The sequence below is a fragment of the Humulus lupulus genome, chromosome 9 (assembly GCF_963169125.1).
Source record: "Humulus lupulus chromosome 9, drHumLupu1.1, whole genome shotgun sequence".
Classification (NCBI taxonomy): Eukaryota; Viridiplantae; Streptophyta; class Magnoliopsida; order Rosales; family Cannabaceae; genus Humulus; species Humulus lupulus.
This window is the reverse complement of record NC_084801.1, coordinates 1,756,565-1,774,693: the sequence shown is the minus strand read 5'-3', so window position 1 is coordinate 1,774,693 and position 18,129 is coordinate 1,756,565. Positions and strand designations below refer to the sequence as shown.

Genomic DNA, 18,129 nt, shown 5'->3' with positions numbered 1-18,129 from the left:
AAAAATGACACAATACAGAATAGAAAATTGTGGCTGTGTGGGTGAGCGAGTACAGTTCTACTATTACTCACCACTCTAACTTCACCATCACCGTCGACGGCTTCGAGTGCGACGGCGCCCCTCGCCATCGACGGCTTATTAGCCCATCACCTCCGCCTCAGGAACTTCTTCTCACACAACCATAAGGCATTGCACTATTACTCTCGACTCTCACTTACCGATTTAGTCTTTGAAAACTGAAAAGTTTGAATCTTTAATTTCTGGGTATCTTTGGTGATGTTTCACTCTGAATGATATTTATATATACATACATACATGTGTGTGTGTGTCACTGTGTTATCTTGGATAGCAAAGTTAATCTTTGCGCTGTTTGCTTGGTGTGAATATTTTGGATTGCAAAGTTGATCTTTTTGTTGAGCTTGTGAGTTTGGCATCATCACTTAAAAACTTGTTTTCAGTAAAACTTCTGAGAGAGATCATCATTTATATTGTATCTTTCATTAATTTGAGTCTTGCTAAGTAGCCTACCATGTGTTTGTTATAATGTTGTAAAGATAAGATAGTTTTCCCTATGAAGACTGGCTTTCGCTAGATGTCCCAGCTAGCTTGAGTTAGTTGTTGATTTTCGGGTGCAATAAGAATGATAATTTGATGGTTTGTGCTTTATTTTTATGACAGTTTTGGTCAGTGCCCACCTTATGATTGTAAAGATGCTCTAATGAGAGTTTTGCTAGGCTGACTCTCCATTTGCTTGTTTCCATTTTTTTTTACTGAATTTGTAGTGAGTATTCTTGAGTTTGGAGTTTCGATTACATGTACATTTTATTACTTCACATATCAGATGGCTCAGATAGGTACTTGGCAACTTCAAAAGCTGATAGTTAGTTATTGTGACTGGGGAGGCAGTATCAGGGGCATCAGGTATTTTTGCCTTTAAATCATTATGAATTGAGTTGTTTATTAAGATTTACTATAAAATTTTCATATCTTTAAATTTTATAATAGGGTAAATTTCATATGATATTTATTATTTATGAGATGAAAAAGAGAGTTTATGAAGGTGGAAATGAGAGGCTCAACCAATCTTGTTTTGGGAAATATTATTATTAGAATAAGTCGGTTTATGAAAGAAACATTTTGTTGTGGATTCAGAATTCTTGATTAGAATCGTTAGTGATAAAAATTTAAATTACATTATGCCACTTGAAGCTAGCTCAAGTTGTTGACTGGTGGCTGAATGGTACGGGTTCAAGTTTCTTTTAAATGTTTGTTTAAGGAAATTACATTACCATTGCTGTCTTCTTGGACTTATTAATCACTGGACTAGAATTTGAGCATTTTGGGTACTTGCGGCATGTTGTTGTAGTGTGAGGACAACACTCTCTTGAATGTAGAGGGACTGTGAGCAGAGAGAGTGAGTGTATATAGACGACAGTAGATATAGAAAGCCAGTGGATATAGACGACAAAGAGAGGTGGCAACAGAAATATGTGACGGTGGAAGAGAGAGTGAGGCTAAGATATGATAGAGAGAGAAAGAGAGAGATGATATGCGGCAGAGAGCTGCTTTGAAAATTATATGCTATTTGAACTTAGCAGTTCTCTTAAGGAATTTTTTGAGGTAAAAGACCCAATATTTTTTTTATTAAATTTTTTTGTATATATATTTTAATTAAAAAAAAGACAATGGAGGAGGGGAAAGAAAAGAATTTCAAAACTTGATCACTACCAATATTCTATCTTCGTTCATGGCATACTGTCAATCTTCATTCATGGTGTTATGACAAACTTCACAACTTCATTTTCATCCCCTTTTGTAGATGCTTCAAACTCTTTGGTTCAAACTTCTTAACCCCTCGGAGTGTTGGAGTTGGACTCAATCGCTTCAACAGCTCAAACAAACCTCGTTTGCTTCGCCCTTTGCTCGCCTTATCCACAAAGGCAATGTTATACTAATTACTATATGTATTTTCTTATTTGGGTTTGAAATCATTCCCAGAAAGAGTTATATTCTTCTTTTTGGACACAACAACATCCATGATTTGTTTCAAAGCTCTTAGTTTGATTTTGCTTCTCACTTTCCAGAGTCAATGGTAGAAGAGGCTTGTCACAAGTTTATGGAATATCCTTTCTTATTCATCGACCCTTTTGCCTGTTTGACCTGATGTGCAACTTATTATAAATTTCCAGGGTTATTGTGTAAAATCCAGTGGTTTGGATTCAGATTTAGTTGGGGGTGTTCATGAGGAGAGGAGTGCAACCCTTTGTGCAAAAGGTACATTGCACCAAGGTGGACTAGTTTCTTCAGATGAAAAGGATGTAGACAATAATTCTTTGGACGGTAGATTGATGCTCATTGATGGCACGTCTATCATTTATAGAGCTTACTACAAGCTTTTAGGTAAACAGTATAGTTTTCTCTTCTCGACGTTATTTGTTTTGGTTACACTCCAAATCTTTCTCTGTGTTTTGAAATAGGTTCAATGTTATGCTAGATTAGATGAATTGCCTTTCTTATTGGCTTTATTTGTATACTATGCTGGCCTGGATAGATTGGAGAAATGTACTTTGTCTTTTACAGTTCTTGAGTATGTGACCCACTAACATGCTATCTACCTTTCCTTAAAATAGCGAAGTTGCACCATGGGCTCCTATCACATGCTGATGGTAATGGAGACTGGGTGCTGACTGTATTTACAGCACTTTCTCTTGTAAGTGATATTAAGAATTGTTGGCTTATGATAGTTTCTCCTTTCTTTTGTGAGTCTAAAAATTGTTAAATTATTTTACATTTTCGGGTGCACATGTGTATGCTTGCGAGAGTTGTGTTTCTTTTTGGATGATAATTTTCACTTATATGCACTATACAAATGGCAGATTAGGTCTAAGTAAATTCATCCCTTTTGAATTTTGCAGATTATTGATGTTTTGGAATTTGTCCCTTCCCATATTGCGGTATGTTTATTTTTCATCGCAATTTTACTTACCCATCCATTGAATCATATTATCTCTAATTTGCATTCCATGTTCTTGCTCCCATTATTTGCTGGATGGGCTTGTTTTCCTTTTGTTTGTGTTCTGAAACTCACCCCTCAATTGAATAGAGATCATTTGTAGATTGTAGAATTTCCACCTAAAATAGTTGTTTATCTCACTAGGACCTTGAGTATATGCCATGCATTTATCATGGGAGAATAAAGGGCCAATAGGCTCATTGAAACTTGACATCTGGGACTATAACAGTTATTAAACATCATTGAAAGTTGTAGAAATTTAGGAAGAACAGCATCAATATGTTGTATTGCTGGGTCATTCTGGCTTCTTGTTTAAATAAAACTTTGTGAGCAGCCTCTGTCACTTTTACTAGGTTCTGTCTGCATCTATACATTTCCTTCTTCTAATTGAAAATCCTTTTACCTTTTAGTTGGATAATGTTTCTCATGTTTCTTTTCTTCTTTCTTTACCCTTTTATGCAGGTGGTGTTTGACCATGATGGTGAGATATTAAATTGGGACATCTTCTACTTTCCACTTGTTTTTCTTTATTGTTGCCATGGTTTTTAGTTGTTATAATTTAAAGTTCCGCTACATATTTTTCCTTTGTCATTCTAAACTTCCTTATGTTTTGCAAAGCTGTTGATTTGACTATATTCTCTTTAGTAAGTTGCCTAAGGGCAATTCCTAAATATAATTGGGAAATTAAGTAGACCTGTGCGTTTAGTTATCTAGTTATGGCTGGATTTTTGAGTTTAGATTTTGAACGACAAAACTTAGTGGTCGCTTTGGGTAGCTAGAGTTCTCCCAGAGAATTTTATTATTGTTCAATTATTCTTTGATTTTAAAATTTTATCATAACACTATATCTATCTCAAAATTAAATTGTCAACAGATAATAATTGTCATTTAAGAATCATAATTGTCAACAGATACCAACACTTATGTTTATTTTAGGTTTCATTGTGAATCATAATGATCAAGAGTTGTGCATCTCTCTCTCTCTCTCTCTCTCTCTCTCTCTCTCTCTCTCTCTTATTGTTTTCTCGTCCAATAGGACACGAAGACGTATCACCAAATTGAGTAACTATGTGTCGGCATCTCATGGTAAAGAAGTTGAAACACTGTTGTATGCTACTACTGTTGATACTCCCTTGTTTCTCATGCAATAGGACATGAAGATGTATCCCCTAGTTGAGTCACATTTGGCTTGCATCTCATAGGAAAGATGTTGAGCTGTTATCGAATAACCCTCCTTCTCCCATTTTCACTAAATAATTTACGAGTTTTCACGTTTTTTCAAGAAAATTTGTTTTTGTGTACCACTGTTTCCTGTCAATTTTTGATAAGATAGATCTTCTCTTTTCAGGATTTCCATTTGGTCAAACATATAATTCATCCAAAGAAAGTTTTATGGCAAAAGGTATGTTTTTAGTCATAGTTTTAGTTTTGTTGCACATATCGATGTTGAGAAAGTTAGGCCAATTTTTTATAAAAATCTAAAAAATCATAGTTTGCAGGTGGGAAGTTATGGATGCATAGTGTTTTATAGGGTATGGTAGGGCTTTCTGACAAAATATGTCACAGTGATTCGTGAATATCTTTTGAAAGTGCAAGGAACTCTAGTTTTAAGCACTCAGGTAGAGCAAGCTATAAACACATTCCATGCTCTTCTCTATATAGCTGGCTTGCTCTACCCGATGAGGGATGGAATAGTGCTTATTTTTTGCTTTATGTTTTATGAAAGATAGCCACCATAAAAAAAAAAACCATCATTGCATTCTCTTCAATTTTCCGAAATCAGATGGTTCTTTAATTCATCTGCTCTTTTGGCAATTGGCACATGTACATTTCCACTTAGGAATAGAGCTGAGATCAACGCATAGATGAACACTTCTTACTAGTTTCTCCCTTGCTGTGCAAGAAGATGGTTTTTGAGCATCTTGGGAGATTTGAATGAGTTGAATCCAGGCTCTGGTTGACTAGTCAGAAGTGTGCCATCAAACTTGGTGCTATTTTTGTTTTTTGTTTTTAAAGGAACTTCATCCAAATCCATAAAATTTGTAATTTTTGAGTTCTAATGTGCTTTGCATTCTCCAAAGGGAAAAGTTCTTGTGAAACATTTTTCTTTTATAAATTTAGATTCTTTGGATAGACTTGAAGATTAATTTTTACACAGATGATTGTTGCTCTTGGCACTTTTTTGTGCATTGAATTTTTTGCCATTAAATTATATGCTGTGCTGGCAGTTTTTAAAACTTATGGCTTCTTATATGCAAATTATTTATTTTTAGGTAGGAATTTTCGTCATACGCTTTATCCCTCGTACAAGAGCAATCGGCCTCCAACTCCTGATACTATAGTTCAGGGACTTCAATACTTAAAAGCATCCATCAAGGCCATGTCCATTAAGGTTATTGAGGTAATAGCTGTGCATCAGAGATCTAGATGGCTTTCCTTGGCAGTTGATTACTCACTAATCTTATAACACAGGTGCCTGGTGTAGAAGCTGATGATGTGATTGGAACTTTGGCTCTTAGAAGTGTTGATGCTGGATACAAGGTAGGTATTTTTCTGAAAATTTAAATGCGAAAGGAAGGAGAATTTCCAAAAAATGAATATAATGATGTAGTTTCTTTGTATGAACTTTCAACACTTCATTTATTTTTTGTGCTTGAAATCTAAATAGTTTGATGTGTTTTCTTTAAAATTTAATTTTAAAATATGATTGCATTTTGAATAACTGCATATTCTTCTCAGAAATTAAGGTGATCAACGAGGTGCCATGGAAAAACATTTCTTGAAATTAATTAGGCTGTACGTTCTTGTTGTTTTTCCTTGTGCTTAGTGTCTCTTGATTGCCTTGTGTTTTTGTCAGGTACGAGTTGTGTCCCCAGATAAAGACTTCTTCCAGATCTTGTCTCCTTCATTGCGCCTTCTTCGAATTGCTCCACGTGGTGGTGAGTAAGTATCAAAAGTGACACAGCTCAAGTAGAAAGATTTAAATTTCTTTCTCTTTTATTAATGTCTTTTGCCATCCAGGGAATTTTGAAATTGACCCAAGTGTTTTTCACCCTTTCCAGAATGGTTTCATTTGGAGTAGAGGATTTTGCTAAAAGATATGGAGCCCTAGAACCTTCTCAGTTCGTTGACATTCTCGCACTTGTGGGTGACAGATCAGATAATATTCCAGGTGATAAGTACTTCTGATTGTGAGAAAGTTGAAAAGAAATCTTCATAGATCTTTTTATTTACATTTTTTTTTAAATTTCTTACCAGTTGTCCTTAAGAACTAATAGAATGGACTCCATCTGCCTGTCAGAATTGAAATCCTAATGCACTCAATATGTTATGCATTTTAGATAGGAAAATACATATTTGAAAGTATATGCTTGAATTATAAGCCCAAGCCCATGCCATAGAAATGCCTGTAACTGGATGTGGAGAGCTTAGTTTCAAAAAAAAAAAAAGTACTTATGATAGTTCAATGCAGGAGTTGAAGGAATTGGAGAAGTTAATGCGGTGCAACTAATCTCTAGATTCGGTATGCATATCATATGACTCTTACTATCTGCTGAAAATGGGTTTCTTTCTTATATTCCAAAGTGATTTTTGTTCAGTCTTTCCACTCGTTTTTTATTATGATATATAAGGTATCGAGCACGTAATTGCTATCAATATTTATTTGGCAGGCAATATAGAGACTTTGCTGCAACGAGTTGATGAGATTAAGGAGGATCGTATTAGAAAGGCAAGCAAGCACTATCAGTTATATGACTGGTTTGATATTGTAACTTATAAGATCCATTTATTGTAACGTTCATGTTCTTTCTCTATATTTCTTCTTTACTTTAAGAGACAATGCATGCTAACTGCCAAACAAATTTTGGTGAGTTTGTTATATATAGTATTGATACTAGAAATATATCGTGCCATTTGTTTTAACTTTTAGGTTTGTAAAGATTGCAAGTCAAGTATAAACTAACTCATGATCGATTCCATATTTCTTGTAGACCTTGATAACAAATGCTGATCAAGCTCTTTTAAGCAAGAACTTGGTAATTATATTAACATAGCTAACCCTTTGCCCTTTTGAGTTTTGTTTAGTTGCTTTCCCTTTGTTTCTTCAAGGTTTGGTTTCCTCTTGAAATGAATATTGTTCTGTTCTGGGATATAATTATTTGAGTGCATGACAATTATCACAGGTGCTTTTGCGTTCGGATCTTCCATTCTACATGGTACCATTTGTCACTGAAGATCTCATATTTAAGCATCCAGAGGTTTGTACTATCCTAGTTCTATCGTCATTTTATAGGGACATATTGATCAATGATCCTAACTGAATTGAGCTAGATATGATGGTATCAGCCACATTTGATTCTTTGAAAGGTTGGCTGTGTCATTGCTAATATTGATGGATGCAGGATAATGGGGAGAGGTTCAGTAGCCTCTTAACTGCAATGGGTGCCTATGCAGAAGGATTTTCAGTTGATCCAGTCATCAGGAGAGCATATTACTTGTGGAAGAAGCTTCAACACTAACAAAGCCAAAACTTGCTATGAAGAATAGGAACCAGAGATACTCTTCTGTACAAAAGCCATTGAGATGAGAATGTCCTTGAAAATGAGTATACAACATGCAATCTTTACCTTGTTTTATTAATTTTACCTCCTGAAATATGTAACTCTCTACAAGACTCTTTCAATTACCTGAAAAGAAAAGTTGGTGAAAAGTTGGGGCTACTACACAAACTGGTAGTTCTTGAGGTTACTATTGACTAACATGGAATGAATGAAAATCAGAAGATAAAAGTTGGACAAGTAATATACTGACAATGTTCCTTTCCTTCTTGTCAAATGACAATTTCTACCTCTTAAAATAAAGGGGATTCTTTAGTGCACCCCCCATTTTGGTTGTACTGGTCCACCTTTTATGTTTTTGGTATCTGGATGATTTTCGGTGTAATTTTTTCAATAACTTTGTATATTGTTGTTATTTAGAACATAAATTACTCATAATTTATAGTGCATAAAACAAAGTTTAAATATGTTACTTTTCACTCGCACAATAAAATTAGTCACGTGTGCAATAAACTAATAGTTGTAGAAAATTCTGGGTTTGTCATTGTGTTTTTTGTGTAATTTTTTTAGATGTGTTTATATTGATGAGAAGATTGTAACCAAATTCATTTTACTTATAATAAATAAACAAATAATAATTTGGAGTAACTGATTTGGTAGGATAGAAATTTCATAGTTTATTAATAATTTGCACATTATTGATAATTTGTGAAAATGACACAATAATTGACTAGAATAGAAATTTGTGGTTTGAGTGAGTGACTACTACTATTACTCACCGCTCTAACTGACTTCACTCGCCTTCTCAACTCACTACTACTCAGTCGCGATGCTGCCCTTCGCTATTGACTCTCCATCGACGGCGACCCCTCCTCCGCCTGAGTATCTTATTCTCCCTTGTGTTCGTTGCTTTCGAAATCAAGAGTGATGGGGATGACTCTTTTAATATTGGTGATGGTGGTGGCAGGATGGATGTTTGAGGCAACCATTAATATAGAGGTGAAAAAAATGACGAAAGAGAAGAGAAGAAGAAGAACCTAGGCTCTGATACCATAAAAGATATTGATCCCTGAATCAGAGGAATTTGTCAAAATGACCACGTAACAAATTGAAATTTGCAAAATAACATTTCATTTTATTTTTATTGTAAATTTATTTAATTTATTAAAAATTAATGAAGTGACACTCATTTAATTTTAAAAAATCACATTAACAACAAACCCTAAAATCCCTAAAGTCACGATATCCTTCTCTTCTCTTCTCCTCACCCTTTGCTTTCTTCCATTGCTAAGACCAAAAAGACCAGCCCTCCACTCCAAAAGTCCCTAAAGTCACGTACCTTTCTCTTTTCCTCTCCATTTGCTTTCTTCCATTGCTAAGACCAAAAAGACCAGCCCTCCACAAGACTTTCTCCCTAAAGTCCCGATACCCTTCTCTTCTCCTCTCCCTTTGCTTTCTTCCATTGCTAAGACCAAAAAGAATAGCCCTCCACTCCATTTCTTTCTTCCTCTGCTAAGACCAAAAAGACCAGCCACAGTCAATACCTTTCTCTTTTCCTTCTTCTTCTTCTTGTCTTCTTCATCAACGACCAATCCCCTATCTGAAGTAAGACTAAAAAAACTCTTATCTTCTTTTCATTCTCCATTAATATTTTTGGGATTTTGTTCTTCATTATCTTATTTGCAATAATTATTCTTCCATAATTGTAATGGAATCAACCAATGATGTATTAACTACAGTTCCCACACCATCAAATGAATGTGAACAAGTAAGTATTATGATTTTTTATTTTTTTCTACATGAAAATTATTGTTTGAATGTTATCTTTATCATATAGAAATGAACGAAAAAATAGATAAAATGCAACAATCAATTTTACACTTTGCATTTCGAAATTTTCATTATTCAATACTTGAAAATTAAAAAAAATGAAGTTGATTCATAGTAACAATTTGCAAAAAATATGAAAATATAGACTATACAGTGCGACTATGTGCGACCCTATGCGACCCACATGGTCGCACATGATTGCGAAATATACTGTACGACCGTGTGCGACCATGTGGGTCGCAAATGGTCGCACAAGGTCTTTTAGTTAAATTTTTGCATAAAGTCGCTTAGTTAATAAATTTGGGTTGTTTAGTTAAATTTGTAATTCATGTTATAGTTTTTATATTTATATTCTTATTATTTATATTAATTTATATATTTTTATTCATTTGGAAAATTATTATTATAGATGCCCAGAACTGTATTAGCGACAGAGCTTCCTTGTATACCCCATGTCATTACTACTAATACAGTTGCAAAATCTAAAGTTACCATCAAATCTCCGCTGAGTGTAATAGACCAAATAAAAGATTGGCTTTCAAATTCTAACAAGGTTGTTTTTAAACATTACACCCAGTTGGGTCGTTTGTTGGACCTCGACACTCGAAGCTCTTTCCCTGGCACCTTAGCAAACCAGATAGTTTTGAGGATGGTAGATTGCCAAAAGAGGCATGAGTTATGGTTTTTGATTAATGGAAAACCTATGAGGTTTTCTCTCCAAGAGTTTGCAATAGTATCTGGATTGTACACTAGTGGCGGACCAACACCTGAAGAAATGAAGGTTGTTTCTTCTGAGAAAAATTTAAAGAAAAAGTACTTCAATGACAAGATGTCTATTAAAATAGAGGACATAGCTAGTACTCTAGATACCATATCGAAAGAATGTAGGACTAAGGACAGAGTGAAGTTGTGCTTTATCTATTTTCTCAGCGCATTTCTAATAATGCCAAATCCTGGTTCGATAGTAGATCTTAAATGGCTACAACTAGTGGACAAGCTAGATATATTTGACAAATATTGTTGGGGGAAGCTGACATATGAGAAACTAATAGAGCAAATCACGAAAAAAGATATGAAGAATAATCCCACTGAGAAGGAGATTCCAAGTCCATTGTAATGCCAAATCCTGGTTCGATAGTAGATCTTAAATGGCTACAACTAGTGGACAAGCTAGATATATTCGACTAGGACATTTTTTCGAATTATGTCCCGATTGTCCACATGCTCCATAATTGTAGCCATATGTCAGCTTGTCCACTAGTTGTACCCATTTAAGATCTACTATCGAACCAGAATTTGGCATTATTAGAAATGCGCTGAGCAAATAGATAAAGCACAACTTCACTCTGTCCTTAGTCCTACATTCTTTCGATATGCTATCTAGAGCACTAGCTATGTCCTCTATTTTAATAGACATCTTGTCATTGAAGTGCTTTTTCTTTAAATTTTTCTCAGAAGAAACAACCTTCATTTCTTCAGGTGTTGGTCCGCCACTAGTGTACAATCCAGATACTATTGCAAACTCTTGGAGAGAAAACCTCATAGGTTTGCCATTAATCAAAAACCATAACTCATGTCTCTTTTGACAATCTACCATCCTCAAAACTATCTGGTTTGCTAAGGTGCCAGGGAAAGAGCCTCGAGTGTCGAGGTCCAACAAACGACCCAACTGGGTGTAATGTTTAAAAATAACCTTGTTAGAATTTGAAAGCCAATCTTTTATTTGGTCTATTACACTCAGCGGAGATTTGATGGTAACTTTAGATTTTGCAATTGTATTAGTAGTAATGACATGGGGTATACAAGGAAGCTCTGTCGCTAATACAGTTCTGGGCATCTACAATAATAATTTGTCAAATGAATAAAAATATATAAATTAATATAAATAATAAGAATATAAATAAAAAAACTATAACATGAATTACAAATTTAACTAAACAACCCAAATTTATTAACTAAGCGACTTTATGCAAAAATTTAACTAAAAGACATTGTGCGACCATGCGCGACCATTTGTGACCCACATGGTCGCATAGGGTCGCACACGGTCATACAATATATTTCATATATTTCGCAAATCATAGGGTCGTACATAGTCGCAATGTATAGTCTATATTTTCATATTTTTTGCAAATTGTTACTATGAATCAACTTCATTTTTTTAATTTTCAAGTATTGAATAATGAAAATTTCGAAATGCAAAGTGTAAAATTGATTGTTGCATTTTATCTATTTTTTTCGTTCATTTTTATATGATAAAGATAACATTCAAACACTAATTTTCATGTAGAAAAAAAATAAAAAATCATAATACTTACTTGTTCACATTCGTTTGATGGTGTGGGAACTGTAGTTAATACATCATTGGTTGATTCCATACAATTATGGAAGAATAATTATTGCAAATAAGAGAATGAAGAACAAAATCCCAAAAATATTAATGGAGAATGAAAAGAAGATAAGAGTTTTTTTAGTCTTACTACAAATAGGGGAAGGGGGGGATTGGTCGTTGATGAAGAAGACAAGAAGAAGAAGAAGGAAAAGAGAAAGGTATTGACTGTGGCTAAGAAAGAAATGGAGTGGAGGGCTAGTCTTTTTGGTCTTAGCAATGGAAGAAAGCAAATGGAGAGGAGAAGAGAAGGGTATCGTGACTTTAGGGAGAAAGACTTGTGGAGGGCTGGTCTTTTTGGTCTTAGCAATGGAAGAAAGTAAATGGAGAGGAAAAGAGAAGGGTACGTGACTTTAGGGACTTTTGGAGTGGAGGGCTGGTCTTTTTGGTCTTAGCAATGGAAGAAAGCAGATGGTGAGGAGAAGAGAAGAGAAGAATATCGTGACTTTAGAGATTTTAGGGTTTGTTGTTAATGTAATTTTTTTAAATTAAATGAGTACCACTTCATTAATTTTTAATAAATTTAAAATAAAAATAAAATGAAATGTTATTTTGCAAATTTGTGATTTTGACAAATTCCTCAGTATTAAACAAGACTATTGTGTGAGTGTGTATTAACCATAGAATCTTTTTGTGCTTCTTCTTTTCCTTGCTTGAACCGAGCAAGGTGCTTCAGATACTCTTCAAGCTCTTTCTCCAACTTTTCTATGAACTGACTTGTATGTTCAAGGGACTGTAAAAACTTGTACTCTTCCAAGGCCTGCAATTGTACAGCAGAATACCAACTAATGTGAAAAGAATTTCTCATGGAAAATTACAGGAGACAAGGAAGAGTAATACAACACAATCTTCTCTACCCGTATAAGCATATCACAAGTACTAAGTGCCAAAGCATAACTAAATATGGTTCTTTCAATGAATTGTTGTTGGAACTTTTCTATATAAGAGTAAATTATTAAAAAAAAATAGAAAATGTGCTTTAACGACTCCCTAGAGGAAGAGTCCCATATTGTTTTAGAATACTCCTTCGTAAGGGTATATAGATAGTAGACTTGAGCTTTGGGGTTGTGCCCCAAGGGGTACCCACTTTTGTGGAAGAGGGAGGAGTCACACAAATGCTCACCTGACCACCACACGCGCGCACCGACGTTAGGCTGGTTGGTGTGGTGTGCATTTTATTATTTTTTGGAAAAAATTTATCCGAGCAGTAACATTCATTGGGGTGTGGTAATCGACGGTTCTCTACGGTGCATTGGAGGTCCGATACAGTGTCTAGACTGGACTATTTTATCCTGAGGACGACGGGGCTGATAGTCTGCTTGTACATCTCTGGGCAGTGCCGCGAACGTCTTAAAGAGAGCGACCTAGTCTCTGACTCAACCCAGATTATTATTCGGTAATTTCGTTCCTTTTTATTTCTGCAGCAACTATCTCAAACACTTCTGAATAACATTCCTACGTTTTTACTAGCAATAGGATTGTGATTCTAGTGACCGACCAAAGTTTATCTTAGTGTAGAAGAGTAAAGTTTGAGTTTTTATTTGGTTTAGTTTGAGTAAGGGTATTTTAGTAAATGCAAATTGCTGGAGAATGTCATATTATATAAGTTAGGGGGTGTTTGATACGATGTTTGGATTTAGGGAGTAGAATTAGAGGAGAGTTTAGATTAAAGGAATGTGAAACTCAAATATTTAAATGAGTTATACAAACCTCTAAACCATTCAAAATAAATTTAGCAATGAGTTAGATTTTACCTTCCAATTCCACACCGTACCAAACACGCCCCCTTAGTAGTAAGTTACAGCCCCAAACCAAAACAAACAACGTAACGTTGGCTTCTTCTTCTTTTCTTTCCCGAAGAGAAGAGAAGAGAAGGTGAATGAATTTGAATTGGTTCTTCTTCAAGAACTACTTGGCTTCTTTCTGATCGTTGAGTCCCTTGAGCTAAACTCATCAAAATCCAAGCTTCAGCTTCACCTTCATTACTATTAGGTAAAGCCATTTCTTTTCTGTTCTTTTTTGGATCTTAAGTTGCACTTAGGCAGCCACTTCACCAGGTGCCTGGTGGTTTCAATTGGAAAACTGGGCCTGCATATACATACTAATCAAACACTTTAGAAGGTGTTTATCTCGCTCTTCCACCATATAGCTTCTGTTCTGTGCATGTGAGGTGTTTGTAAAAATGCTGCACTCTGTGCTTCTCTCTCACTCTCACTCTGCCTATGTTTATGTTTTCTTCACATCTTGCTTTCTTTGTTAGATTACTCTAAATTTATAAAACCATTTTGGCATAATAAAGTGTCTATTTCTAATTAAGAAACAAACAGAAGCAATGTGTTATTATTACTGTGATGTTCTTTTCTTTATTATGTAGATATGAGCTCATACATGGCATGATTGGAAATTAGTTTCTAGATATTAACGTAAACTAATTAAGAGTCTAAAGTTAAATAAGATTTTATATTATCTTTACTTTTCAACGTAAACTAATTGAGATGATCATTTGCGATCTATACTATCTTTTTAATCATTCACAAAAGACCGATTGTTTAAATATTGCCACTCATTATTTACTTTATTTATTTATTTCATAATTTCCTAAATATCTAAATTTTTGGTCAAAATATATTAACAACTTCAACACTGGTTATTGATGTCTTTTTGCTTAAAAGTTAGACTATATATAAAAATGAAGAAATAAAGCAAAATAGTATTATTGGCAAAGTTTTCTTAAGAAATATTATTGAGCTTGGGTAAGATTGTTATTTAGCTAATAATTAATTTATGAATCTTGTATACACGTACTCTAATTTTCAAATGTCCCCAAAATGGATTGGTATTCTAAATTATTGCAAGATAGCCTGTTGGGTGGGACAATGATGTTCACTTTGAAATATTGCATCTCAAACTATCTAGCTTCTCAGCTCTCAGGTGTTGTTCTTATTGTTTGTCTGCATTTCTCTAGGTGAATTAATCTTTGTTGATTCCTCATTATTATTGTACCTGTTTTCTATTAGCTTGTAAATAGACTAATGGTGTTGCTGTGAGAAATACAGGGAAAAAAAACTACTCTTTTTGAAGTTGTTGCTTATTTTTGGAACGAATCCCACAAGTTTTGTCTTTTTTTTTTCCTTTTGAAAAGATAATAATGAAGCCTTCAGTTGTTGTCTCAGTACATCTTCTCTCTATATATACTATTTATGTTCTCTTATAGGTAGTTAGAGAAATGAGTGTTTTCTTGGATGTAATCTTGCTATGTATAAATTAACACTCTTACTCAACTATCAAGTAATCTTGCTATGTATAAATTAACACTCATTTGATCATTTCATCTCTTTTCTCTCATTTCATTTTTTTCAGCTCTTGCTCACTCTGACACCTACTCTACAGGCGCTTGATGAGAACGTGAAGGTGAAGCTGTCTCAGTTTTGCCATGTACATCGACGGACTGGGCCAATACTCGTGAGTTACAATGTTTCGTATACGAGTTCAAAGCATTTCATACCTGCTTGAGCTAGTAACCCAAAACTCTGTTCAAACGTTGACCGGTTGTGCTGCACTCAAGCATTCTTATGGTTGGTACTCAGCTGGGGCTTCTCTTACTGAGCTACCCCAAAAGCTTAAGAGGACCGAGAGAAAGCCACTAGTTAAAACTTTTAACGAACTCAAACGTGAGGCTAGATTGAAGAGGAAAGAAAGAGATAGTGTGAACGAGATAAGCTTACATCCTCCTGATAATGGGCTGCTGGTTAAGGGATTAATCCCAGTTGCTCACAAAGTTTTGGCTGCTAGATCCGAACTATTGTCTTGTGTTTCGAGGGTAGCCAATAGCATTGCTATATATTCATGCAGGTATGAAACTAGACCTCATTTCTCCATCATCCAAGTTATTGCAATTGGTGTTTCTTTATGTGTAGTTAGAGATGCATAGCCCATATTTTTAGGGTTTTACTCTCTGTTGCGCTACTTTGTTCTTTAGTAAATTATGAATGCAAATAACCGGTGTTTGAGCAAGATAGATAACATAACTGCTGCTATATTAATTTAATTCTATGTGGGTGGATTGTTTATTTTTTGTTGGGTTGGGTTTGGATTTGGATATTACTCTTTTTAAGAATAAGGTTAGAGACATGTCTTAGTTTCCAACTTTTCAATCTTTTGGATAGGTTGTGTGAAGAAGTTCATGTTGGTCATCCTCCCCATAAAATTAGAACATGTGATGTTCCTGGTAGCCTAACAAGCAAAGAGCATACTTGGACAAGAGGGGGTGTAGAACATGTTTTACCCGTCATTGAATCTTTTCATTTGTATGACCGAATAGGAAGAGCCGTTTCACATAATGAGCGACTTGAAGTGGATAGGATCCCTGCAATTGTTGAATTGTGTGTTCAAGCTGGGGTGGACATGCTTGAGCACCCTACAAGGCGAAGAACCTGCCCTGTTTACAGCGTCTCTGGTAGAATTGTGGATTTTGAGAAGAAGTTTCCCAAAGAAGAATCCTTAGGCGAAGATATCCATGCATATGGGTTCTGGGAAAGGAAGTCTTTAGCACATCATAACAAGTCAATAGAGTTCAATTTTGACGACCTACATGGTATGCTTTCCTCTAATTCGTGAACTATTTTAAATTTTCATAAGATATTTGTGTTTTGTTAGAGAAGCATAGTACGATACACACATGTCCGCATAATTGGAATTGCCATATCTTGTTTTACTTCTCCTCTTTTTGAACTTGCGTCATTTTTAGTTTTATCCAGATTGTTTCTTGCTATCATTCTCCTAGTATCGTCTTTGGGATTTTGTGCAAAACTTTGAGTGTTTATTGCAAGTGAAAAATGAAGAAATGCCCTATTTACTATTCCTCTTTCCCTAGATGGGTATGCTCTCATATATGCTGTTATGGTGATTTTACAGCCATTGCTGCTCGAGGCATGGAGGCATGGGAGGCAATGCGATACGAAGGATCGAAACTCATGGAGAAGTATGTTGCCCACACTTGTGGGTATTGTTCAGAGGTTCAAGTTGGTCCTAAAGGCCATAGAGTAAGGAATTGCCAAGCTTTCAAGCACCAAATGAGGGACGGGCAACATGCATGGCAGGCGGCCACAATTGACGACATAGTTCCTCCAGTGTACGTATGGCATGTCAAAGACTTTAAAAGAGAAGAGCCACTAGAACATAGCTTGAGTAGGTACTATGGTAAATTACCAGCAGTGGTCGAACTATTTGCACGAGCCGGTGCACGTGTGGATGAGAAGTATACTTCTTTGATGAGGGAAGATGTTGCAGTGCCAGAATTAGACGAAGTGAAGTTGGTTGTTTAAGCCTTTAGGAGGAGGCTGCCTTTGTTGGTGAGATTAGACATATACCTTAAAAGACAGTAGTCCTTGGAACATACTTAGGTACTAAAGTAAATTTGCTGCGGTGGTGGAGTTATTGGTATGGATGGAGCAATGCTAGTTTGATGGAGACAACACTTGAGATTGACAACTGTTCCTCTAGTGGTACTTATGGCATGCTTGTTGTGAGGCCTTTTATTACAAAGTAATGCTACTTTGGTGCCCTGCAATGCAATCCAATCCAATCCAATCCATTTCAAATTTGTTATGCTCTAAAATGTGTCATATGGATCCACCCAACACTCCAAAGGCATAAGCAAGTGCAATAGGTTTACAAGAATGATATTTTTTTTCTTCTTTTTGGGTGTCAAAATAAGGAAATAAATAAATATCATTTGGTGTTGAAATTTAGTAATTTGCAAATTATGCAAGTATCAATATAAGAATATACATATGAATTTTTTTTAGGTAGGGTATCACTTTTGTCCCTATCATAATGGTGTTTTCTATTTTCGATATTTGGAGAAATTTTAATTTAATTTTTTTTTGCATAATGTTGTACATAATAGTTATGACATGCATCTCGTCAATTTTTGAGAAATTCTAAATAATTTACGGTACTGAAATCTGAGTTTATACCATTAGATGCACGAGTATCTAATTTTTTTTTATACGAGTTTTTGGCATAATATATTATTAAGAATTTCTTGAAAATTGGCGGGAAGCTTACCATAACTATCATATGCGCTATTAAATAAAATAAATTGAGTTATAATTTTTCGAAATAAAGAAAATAGAAAATGCCTCTTCAGTAGGGACAAAAGTAATGCGCCTACGTAAGAAGCTTCCTATATATATTTTATATTAGGCCTTCTAAGTAGTAAACTAGATATGAATAGAAAAATTAAATAATATAGAACTTTTATTATTTAATTACCAAAATATAGTTTATATATTACATATAGTAACGTGTTCACTGCTTTTTAAAATAGGAATTTC

General features: G+C 34.9%; 3 protein-coding genes across 5 annotated transcripts; all 3 read left to right on the top strand.

The window, feature by feature from the left end:
- LOC133802250 (uncharacterized) lies at window positions 1–8,220 on the top strand. 2 transcript variants are annotated; one of them, XM_062240521.1, is made up of 17 exons: window positions 1–186; window positions 842–921; window positions 1,820–1,940; window positions 2,190–2,400; window positions 2,631–2,710; window positions 2,916–2,954; window positions 3,476–3,494; window positions 4,362–4,415; window positions 5,287–5,414; window positions 5,486–5,554; window positions 5,871–5,956; window positions 6,076–6,185; window positions 6,486–6,536; window positions 6,685–6,743; window positions 7,006–7,050; window positions 7,198–7,272; window positions 7,417–8,220. In XM_062240521.1, exons 2-17 carry the CDS (start codon window positions 842–844, stop codon window positions 7,531–7,533), a joined length of 1,344 nt encoding a protein of 447 aa, XP_062096505.1. In that variant the 5' UTR covers window positions 1–186; the 3' UTR covers window positions 7,534–8,220. The 2 variants fall into 2 exon arrangements, with proteins under 2 accessions (XP_062096505.1, XP_062096506.1); XM_062240522.1 differs by lacking the exon at window positions 7,006–7,050.
- A 1,591-nt stretch (window positions 8,221–9,811) lies between these two features.
- Window positions 9,812–10,519, top strand: LOC133802019 (uncharacterized). The gene has a single exon (XM_062240251.1). It carries the CDS (start codon window positions 9,812–9,814, stop codon window positions 10,517–10,519), a length of 708 nt encoding a protein of 235 aa, XP_062096235.1.
- Window positions 10,520–13,535: 3,016 nt separating this feature from the next.
- On the top strand, window positions 13,536–17,473 carry LOC133802249 (APO protein 3, mitochondrial-like). Of its 2 annotated transcripts, none has more exons than XM_062240520.1 (4): window positions 13,536–13,783; window positions 15,182–15,643; window positions 15,958–16,385; window positions 16,706–17,473. In XM_062240520.1, the coding sequence occupies exons 2-4, from the start codon at window positions 15,264–15,266 to the stop codon at window positions 17,113–17,115; spliced, it is 1,218 nt and encodes a 405-aa protein (XP_062096504.1). In that variant the 5' UTR covers window positions 13,536–13,783; window positions 15,182–15,263; the 3' UTR covers window positions 17,116–17,473. The 2 variants fall into 2 exon arrangements, with proteins under 2 accessions (XP_062096504.1, XP_062096503.1); XM_062240519.1 differs by having other exon boundaries at window positions 15,152–15,643.
- Window positions 17,474–18,129: the final 656 nt, after the last annotated feature.